Below are 10,356 nucleotides of genomic sequence, written 5' to 3' on the forward strand. Positions count from 1 at the left end.
TTTCACTGCCAGCTCTTCCTTTCACGGCTGCTAAACTTTGTGAAAATGTGTGGGTTCAAAATCAAAACCCACAACAATTTCACTGATACAGGGACTAATAATTAACATATTCTCTCAGAGTCTGACTTTGACCCCTACCTTTCCCACAATCCTCTGAGAAGGGGTGTCAGTTGGAATGTAGATTGCGAAGGAGAAGGTTTGGAGAGAAAGAGAGAACGAGAGCAGGGAGAGGAATTCATCGGTGAGTAGCAGTAAACGTTGTTACAAGGAGGGTTTTGAGGACCACCAGAGTAGATAGGGTCTAGGTACTAAGAGAAGGCCTTGAAAAGATGAAGAGCTGAGAGAGAAAGAGAGAGAGAGAGAGAGAGAATAGTAACAATGATAAAGCTGTAAATAATACAATAACTGATGGCCCAATGAGAGAATGAAGGGCTGTATAAATCTATAGTGAGGCTCTGACCTGGAAAGGAAGTGAGGATGTTCAGGTGTCCAGCCTCCTAACAACCTGGACCCTGGCAATCAATCATTGGCCGGGTCAGAAGGGTCATGGATAGTTTGAAGAGCCAGTCTCTCTGGCACCATGGGGAGGTGGGTGGAGTGAGGTCATGAGAGAAGGAGAGCGCCATTGGCAGTGGGAATTATCAACTCATATACTTGTCTTCTCTTGTCTTCTTTCTCACCAGGAACCATGACTGACATGTTGCCAGTGATGAGAATTGGAGTTGTGGGATATGGACATATAGGTCAGTGCTGTATCCCCCTGTCTTCCTCCCTCCTCACCACATCTCATATGTTCTCACTGTGGAATGGATTCATTTATTAAATGTGCTTTTACAGGGAAGATGCACATTCATCTACATTACTATAAAAGTGCCAGTTTTAGCCAGCCGGCTCATTTTCAGCTGCAGTCCCTGGGTTGATTGCTGTGGTCAGTCTGTGTCAGTAGGTCCCATCTTTGTAAATCATACCACTTTACAACAGGGTCATTCATTTACAGGCTCTCGATGGCCTAAGTACTGCTGGGTTTCTTCTCTGTCTGATTGTTAATTGATCAACTAATGTACTGATTGGGCGGAGAGTTCACCAGGTTCATGTTCTGTTTGACCTTTTATCTACAGATGTAGGATCTTAATTTGAGCCAGTCTGCTACAGCAGGAAAATAATCCTGCAGCAACAGGAAATGTGCATTATTATGTGGATTATTATAAAAGGACATATTTGTGGGGGGTGATACATTTTTTGTTAGGGAAAATCAAGTCTGACATTTCAGAGTGGAAATTACAAACTTCAGAAGACTTTTAAAAACTGAAATACACTACAAGTTGTCCTGCAACAGGGTGATCAAATTTAGATCCTACATCTGTACCTACTGGTATTCATAATGTGGATTGTATATTTATGATAGGCCTTTTGTTGTATTCATGGTTTTCAGTTTGTGTTGCCTACTACTGTATGTAGTACTCAATACTACATAATAATGGCCAGAACGGAGCAAACGGAATGGCATCGAACACCTGGAAACCATGTTTATATGCTTGTTACCAATCCACTAATATCGCTCCAGTCATTACCACAAGACTGTTCTCCCCGATTAAGGTGCCACCAAACATCCTGTGATTACACAAGCAGCCCAATTCTGATATTCCTTTCACCAATTGGTCTTTTAACCAATCAGATCAGCTCTTTGCCAGTAAGTGGACAACATATCAGAATGGTTCTGCCTGTGTAAACGCTGCCCATTCAGGGTGAACGTGTTGAACTTCCAGGGCAGGACCTTGTGGAGCGGCTCCAGAGAACAGGGGCCCCGGTGGGCCTGACACTGGTCTTTGTGTGGAACAGAAACACTGACAAACTCAGAGAGTCGGTGGCTGAGGAGCTCATTCTACACAACCTCCCAGACTTTACAGACAGGTAGAGAGCCACGTCACACACACACACTGTAATGTGTGTTATGTCATGTGCACAAGTAACGTGTGTGTGTGTGTTCTAGGGGTGCTGATGTGATTGTGGAGGTGTGTCATCCCAAAATTGTAAAAGACTTTGGAGTCCAATTCCTCTCTAAGGCCCATTTTCTGGTAAGATCTCTCTCTCTGGTTCTATTTTCTAGTAAGATCCCTCTCTCTCTCTCTCTCTCTCTCTCTCTCTCTCTGGTTCTATTTTCTAGTAAGATCCCTCTCTCTCTCTCTCTCTCTCTCTCTCTGGTTCTATTTTCTAGTAAGATCCCTCTCTCTCTCTCTCTCTGTTTCCATTTTCTTGTAAGATCTCTCTCTGTTTCCATTTTCTGGTAAGATCTCTCTCTGGTTCTATTTTCTTGTAAGATCTCTCTCTGTTTCCATTTTCTGGTAAGATCTCTCTCTCTCTTCTATTGTCTTGTAAGATCCCTCTCTCTCTCTCTCTCTTCCATTTTCTTGTAAGATCCCTCTCTCTCTCTCTCTCTGTTTCCATTTTCTTGTAAGATCTCTCTCTGTTTCCATTTTCTTGTAAGATCTCTCTCTCTGTTTCTATTTTCTAGTAAGATCCCTCTCTCTCTCTCTCTCTCTGTTTCCATTTTCTTGTAAGATCTCTCTCTGTTTCTAAAAACATCTAAATGAACACTTTAGAGCATGATCTCTTATTGACCATTCTTTAGCTAGCATGGATAACCTGCATAACATGCCTATATAAATAAATACTAACAGTGTATGCTGATGACAACAGGATTAAAGGAGTATTTCCCTCACACACCAATCTGAAACACAAGTTACAGTACGGAGGTAGTCCTTGAAAAGATTCTGGTCTCATTTCTTTCTTTTAAAGTCATTTGTTACCCTGTGCACTATAAATGAAGTAACTACTACACCCTCCCTCCCTCTCTCTCTCTCTCTCTGTCTGCCTCTGTTTTAGGTGGGCTCACCTTCAGCCCTCTCAGACCCACAGCTGAACCAGGAACTGCGCCAGGCTGCAGAGCATCATGGGAGGACCCTATATGTCCCCAGTGGTGCATTGTGGGGAGGCCAGGATATCCTGAGACTCAATGATAGTGGATCTTTAAAGGTGCAGGGAAGGAGGGAGGAGGAAAGAGGACTTAACAAATACAATATGTTCGTTTATAAGGGATAGCATAGTTAATAGTTAAGTTGGTTACGTTATGTAGATAGTTAAGTTAATATATGAGTTAGTATAAGATAATGTGTAGACCTCATCAATATGAGATTAATTTCAGATTGTTATTGAAGGTGAAGAAGGTCATTGTTCTCTATTTCTAATCTTCTGAAATGTCAGAGTAGAGCATGCAGAATGGTTATACTGGACAGAATGCTGTTACATAGAGCATACAGAATGGTTGTACTAGACAGAATGCTGTTACATAGAGCATGCAGAATGGTTGTACTGGACAGAATGCTGTTACATAGAGCATACAGAATGGTTGTACTAGACAGAATGCTGTTACATAGAGCATGCAGAATGGTTGTACTAGACAGAATGCTGTTACATAGAGCATACAGAATGGTTGTACTGGACAGAATGCTGTTACATATAGCATACAGAATGGTTGTACTAGACAGAATGCTGTTACATAGAGCATACAGAATGGTTGTACTAGACAGAATGCTGTTACATAGAGCATGTAGAATGGTTGTACTAGACAGAATGCTGTTACATAGAGCATGCAGAATGGTTGTACTAGACAGAATGCTGTTACATAGAGCATGCAGAATGGTTGTACTAGACAGAATGCTGTTACATAGAGCATGCAGAATGGTTGTACTAGACAGAATGCTGTTACATAGAGCATGCAGAATGGTTGTACTGGACAGAATGCTGTTACATAGAGCATGCAGAATGGTTGTACTAGACAGAATGCTGTTACATAGAGCATGCAGAATGGTTATACTGGACAGAATGCTGTTACATAGAGCATACAGAATGGTTGTACTAGACAGAATGCTGTTACATAGAGCATGCAGAATGGTTGTAGTGGACAGAATGCTGTTACATAGAGCATGCAGAATGGTTGTACTAGACAGAATGCTGTTACATAGAGCATGCAGAATGGTTGTACTAGACAGAATGCTGTTACATAGAGCATGCAGAATGGTTGTACTAGACAGAATGTTGTTACATAGAGCATGCAGAATGGTTGTAGTGGACAGAATGCTGTTACATAGAGCATGCAGAATGGTTGTACTAGACAGAATGCTGTTACATAGAGCATGCAGAATGGTTGTAGTGGACAGAATGCTGTTACATAGAGCATGCAGAATGGTTGTACTAGACAGAATGCTGTTACATAGAGCATGCAGAATGGTTGTACTAGACAGAATGCTGTTACATAGAGCATACAGAATGGTTGTACTAGACAGAATGGTGTTACATAGAGCATACAGAATGGTTGTAGTGGACAGAATGCTGTTACATAGAGCATACAGAATGATTGTACTAGACAGAATGCTGTTACATAGAGCATACAGAATGGTTGTACTAGACAGAATGTTGTTACATAGAGCATGCAGAATGGTTGTACTAGACAGAATGCTGTTACATAGAGCATACAGAATGGTTGTACTAGACAGAATGTTGTTACATAGAGCATGCAGAATGGTTGTACTAGACAGAATGCTGTTACATAGAGCATACAGAATGGTTGTACTAGACAGAATGCTGTTACATAGAGCATGCAGAATGGTTGTACTAGACAGAATGCTGTTACATAGAGCATACAGAATGGTTGTACTAGACAGAATGCTGTTACATAGAGCATACAGAATGGTTGTACTAGACAGAATGCTGTTACATAGAGCATGCAGAATGGTTGTACTAGACAGAATGCTGTTACATAGAGCATACAGAATGGTTGTACTAGACAGAATGCTGTTACATAGAGCATACAGAATGGTTGTACTAGACAGAATGCTGTTACATAGAGCATACAGAATGGTTGTAGTGGACAGAATGCTGTTACATAGAGCATACAGAATGGTTGTACTAGACAGAATGCTGTTACATAGAGCATACAGAATGGTTGTACTAGACAGAATGCTGTTACATAGAGCATACAGAATGGTTGTACTAGACAGAATGCTGTTAAGAGCATACAGAATGGTTGTACTGACAGAATGCTGTTACATAGAGCATGCAGAATGGTTGTACTAGACAGAATGCTGTTACATAGAGCATACAGAATGGTTGTACTAGACAGAATGCTGTTACATAGAGCATGCAGAATGGTTGTACTAGACAGAATGCTGTTACATAGAGCATACAGAATGGTTGTACTAGACAGAATGCTGTTACATAGAGCATACAGAATGGTTGTACAAAACAGAATGCATGTTACATAGAGCATTGTCAGAATGGTTGTACTGGACAGAATGTGTTACATAAAAGACATTATACAGAATGGTTGTACTAGACAGAATGTTTCTGTTACATAGAGCATACAGAATGGTTGTACAAAACAGAATGCTGTTACATAGAGCATACAGAATGCATTTGTACCTACAGAATGCTTTACATAGAGCATACAGAATGGTTGTACTAGACATACTGAATGGTTGTACTTAGACAGAATGCTGTTACATAGAGCATTGGACAGAGATGAGGGGAGAGTTCATACAGTGCCTTTGTTCCTCTCCTCTTTCTTTATAATCTCACGCCCCTACTCTTGTAGACAGAATGTTGTTACATAGAGCATACAGAATGGTTGTATGGACAGAATGCTGTTACATATAGCATACAGAATGGTTGTACTAACCCAAGACAGAATGCTGTTACATAGAGCATGCAGAATGGTTGTACAAGACAGAATGCTTGTTACATAGAGCATACAGAATGGTTGTACTAGACAGAATGCTGTTACATAGAAGCACAGATGTGCAAGAACTTAATTAAAAACTTACATAGACAAAATTTTTTTAGAAAGGTGGACAGAATGTGTTACAAAACTTAGAGGAAACTAGGGCTAATTAGTCTTGCTAACAAGGGCAAAGGCATTGGCCCGCTATGTCATAGTCACACAACAGACTTTGTCCAACTCCTCGACTACCATGACCATGTGGTGGAGTTAGTTCCTACAAAAAGACATTATTACTATTGCTCTCTATTCCCTTTAAATCTTAGAGTTTCTGTTGTATTACTGATGTACAAAACGCAAGTTTTCTAAATCCCTCCTCTGCCTTTGTTCCTCTCCTCTTTCTTTACTAATGTGATGCCCCTCTGTGTTGTTTGGTGAATGCACTGTTCATCCTAGATGTCCAATGACCATGTGGTGGAGGTGTTACCGGTCTGACAGGAGACGTGCTGTCTCTCCTAGACTAAGTGATGACATGTGGTGGAGGTGGAGGTTACTGGTGTCTTATTCAGTGGCTCCGTGGCAGAGCTCTGTCCCAATGACTCTCCCCTAGACAAGTGATGACCATGGGTGGAGCGTTACTGGCGGGGACCCTGGGTTTCTCCCTCTCCTAGACCAGGGAGATTGTGTGGAGGTACTGGTGCAAATGCTTCATAAATAACCCAAGATTCAGATGACCATGTTTTACTGGTGCAATGGGAATCACTGTAACTAGACTATGTGATGACCATGTGGTGGAGGTGGAGGTTACTGGTGCCAATGTTCTCTACATTTCAGACTAAGTGATGACCATGTGGTGGAGGTGGAGGTTACTGGTGCCAATGGCTTAATTAACCCCCTTCTACACCAAGTGATGACCATTGGTTTTACTGGTGCCAAGGTTGGCACTGAGTCAAGTGTACAAAACTTAGAGGAAACTAGGGCTAATTAGTCTTGCTAACAAGACAAAGATGACCATGTGGTGGAGGTAGGTTACTGGTGCACAATGGCTTCTCTCCCTCTCCTCGACTAAGTGATGACCATGTGGTGGAGGTGGAGGTTACTGGTGCCAATGACTTCTCTCCCTCTCCTAGACTAAGTGATGACCATGTGGTGGAGGTTACTGGTGCCAATGGCTTCTCTCCCTCTCCTAGACCAAGTGATGACCATGTGGTGGAGGTTACTGGTGCCAATGGCTTCTCTCCCTCTCCTAGACTAAGTGATGACCATGTGGTGGAGGTTACTGGTGCCAATGACTTCTCTCCCTCTCCTAGACTAAGTGATGACCATGTGGTGGAGGTTACTGGTGCCAATGGCTTCTCTCCCTCTCCTAGACTAAGTGATGACCATGTGGTGGAGGTGGAGGTTACTGGTGCCAATGACTTCTCTCCCTCTCCTAGACTAAGTGATGACCATGTGGTGGGAGGTGGAGGTTCTGGTGCCATTTCCCCATACTGGTGCCAATGGCTTCTCTCCCTCTCCTAGACCAAGTGATGACCATGTGGTGGAGGTGGAGGTTACTGGTGCCAATGACTTCTCTCCCTCTCCTAGACTAAGTGATGACCATGTGGTGGAGGTTACTGGTGCCAATGGCTTCTCTCCCTCTCCTAGACTAAGTGATGACCATGTGGTGGAGGTTACTGGTGCCAATGACTTCTCTCCCTCTCCTAGACTAAGTGATGACCATGTGGTGGAGGTGGAGGTTACTGGTGCCAATGACTTCTCTCCCTCTCCTAGACTAAGTGATGACCATGTGGTGGAGGTGGAGGTTACTGGTGCCAATGACTTCTCTCCCTCTCCTAGACTAAGTGATGACCATGTGGTGGAGGTTACTGGTGCCAATGGCTTCTCTCCCTCTCCTAGACTAAGTGATGACCATGTGGTGGAGGTGGAGGTTACTGGTGCCAATGACTTCTCTCCCTCTCCTAGACTAAGTGATGACCATGTGGTGGAGGTGGAGGTTACTGGTGCCAATGGCTTCTCTCCCTCTCCTAGACTAAGTGATGACCATGAGGTGGAGGTTACTGGTGCCAATGACTTCTCTCCCTCTCCTAGACTAAGTGATGACCATGTGGTGGAGGTTACTGGTGCCAATGGCTTCTCTCCCTCTCCTAGACCAAGTGATGACCATGTGGTGGAGGTTACTGGTGCCAATGACTTCTCTCCCTCTCCTAGACTAAGTGATGACCATGTGGTGGAGGTTACTGGTGCCAATGGCTTCTCTCCCTCTCCTAGACTAAGTGATGACCATGAGGTGGAGGTTACTGGTGCCAATGACTTCTCTCCCTCTCCTAGACTAAGTGATGACCATGTGGTGGAGGTTACTGGTGCCAATGGCTTCTCTCCCTCTCCTAGACTAAGTGATGACCATGTGGTGGAGGTGGAGGTTACTGGTGCCAATGACTTCTCTCCCTCTCCTAGACTAAGTGATGACCATGTGGTGGAGGTGGAGGTTACTGGTGCCAATGGCTTCTCTCCCTCTCCTAGACTAAGTGATGACCATGTGGTGGAGGTGGAGGTTACTGGTGCCAATGACTTCTCTCCCTCTCCTAGACTAAGTGATTACCATGTGGTGGAGGTGGAGGTTACTGGTGCCAATGGCTTCACAGTGCATACAGTGAGGAGGAACCCAGCCAAACTTGGAGCTGTAACTGGGAGTGCCACCTACAACTCCTTCTGGAGCAGCTTACTGGGTGGGTTCTGCTGTAGAAGGGTGTGGTGTGTGTCTCTCGCAAGAATCAGTGTGAGAACATGAAGGGTTGTGTTGTTAACTGGTCCATCCTCTCCTTTTCTTCTAAGTGTGAAGGGACATGGTGGAGGGTTTACTTGTGCTGAAGGAGGGATTTCAGAAGACAATTCCCTCTACCAACCAAACACTCATGTGGTGGACTGAAACACACACTACACAACACTATGGTACTGAAACACACACTACACAACATTACTACTGAAACACACACTACACAACACTATGGTACTGACCACTACACAACATTAGGTACTGAAACACACTACACAACACTATGGTACTGAACAGTCTGCAGTGGTTGTGTCTAGTGTGAGCAAAGTGATTGCTTCATATATGGTGGACTGTATCAGGATTACAAAGATGGGCTTGCTTCATATATATGGTGTGACTATCAGGATTACAAAGATGGGCTTGCTTCATATAATATGGTGTGACTATCAGGATTAACAAAGATGGGTTGCTTCATATAATATGGTGTGACTGTATCAGGATTACAAAGATGGGCTTGATTCATATAATATGGTGTGACTGTATCAGGATTAACAAATATGGGCTTGCTTCATATAATATGGTGTGACTGTATCAGGATTAACAAAGATGGGCTTGCTTCATATAATATGGTGTGACTGTGCCAATGGCAGGATAAGTATGGGCTTGCTTCATATAATATGGTGTGACTGTATCAGGATTAACAAAGATGGGCTTGCTTCATATAATATGGTGTGACTATCAGGATTGACAAAGATGGGCTTGCTTCATATAATATGGTGTGACTATCAGGATTAACAAAGATGGGCTTGCTTCATATAATATGGTGTGACTGTATCAGGATTAACAAAGATGGGCTTGCTTCATATAATATGGTGTGACTGTATCAGGATTAACAAAGATGGGCTTGCTTCGTATAATATGGTGTGACATCAGGATTGACAAAGATGGGCTTGCTTCATAATATGGTGTGACTGTATCAGGATTAACAAAGATGGGCTTGCTTCATGGTGTGACTGTATCAGGATTAACAAAGATGGGCTTGCTTCATATAATATGGTGTGACTGTATCAGGATTAACAAATGATGGGCTTGCCTTTTCTTCTTTCATATAAGGGATGGTGTGATATGGTGTGACTGTATCAGGATTAACAAAGATGGGCTTGCTTCATATAATATGGTGTGACTGTATCAGGATTAACAAAGATGGGCTTGCTTCATATAATATGGTGTGACTGTATCAGGATTGACAAAGATGGGCTTGCTTCATATAATATGGTGTGACTGTATCAGGATTAACAAAGATGGGCTTGCTTCATATAATATGGTGTGACTATCAGGATTAACAAAGATGGGCTTGCTTCATATAATATGGTGTGACTGTATCAGGATTAACAAAGATGGGCTTGCTTCATATAATATGGTGTGACTGTATCAGGATTAACAAAGATGGGCTTGCTTCATATAATATGGTGTGACTATCAGGATGACAAAACCTTCAAGTTTGCATCTACAATTCTGGGAATCAAATGTTGCACCTTCATCCTACACAACATCCTACTACTGTATCCTAGCAGCATTCCCCTCCTTTTCTCTACAAATTAAAACATGGCTTTGTGAAGTCACAAGTTAAATGAGCAACTCTCTCAGGGTGACGGCAGGCACCACATTCATTAGCAATCGTCTAGCAACAACCCACAACTTTTACAGCTCTTATGCAGTTACATCCACTATTGAGCTGCAATACATGTTAACAGTAATGTATGATGATCTGTATGTAGTGCCTTGGTGTTGACACCACACACACACA

General features: G+C 42.8%; 1 protein-coding gene across 1 annotated transcript; it reads left to right on the forward strand.

The window, feature by feature from the left end:
• Positions 1-159: 159 nt before the first annotated feature.
• On the forward strand, positions 160-8,613 carry aspdh (aspartate dehydrogenase domain containing). Its single transcript, XM_064960028.1, has 7 exons — positions 160-241; positions 684-743; positions 1,767-1,911; positions 1,991-2,075; positions 2,884-3,098; positions 7,301-8,502; positions 8,609-8,613. Exons 2-7 carry the CDS (start codon positions 689-691, stop codon positions 8,611-8,613), a joined length of 1,707 nt encoding a protein of 568 aa, XP_064816100.1. The 5' UTR covers positions 160-241; positions 684-688.
• Positions 8,614-10,356: the final 1,743 nt, after the last annotated feature.

Source organism: Oncorhynchus masou, unplaced genomic scaffold (genome assembly GCF_036934945.1).
Source record: "Oncorhynchus masou masou isolate Uvic2021 unplaced genomic scaffold, UVic_Omas_1.1 unplaced_scaffold_1901, whole genome shotgun sequence".
In the NCBI taxonomy this organism is placed as follows: Eukaryota; Metazoa; Chordata; class Actinopteri; order Salmoniformes; family Salmonidae; genus Oncorhynchus; species Oncorhynchus masou.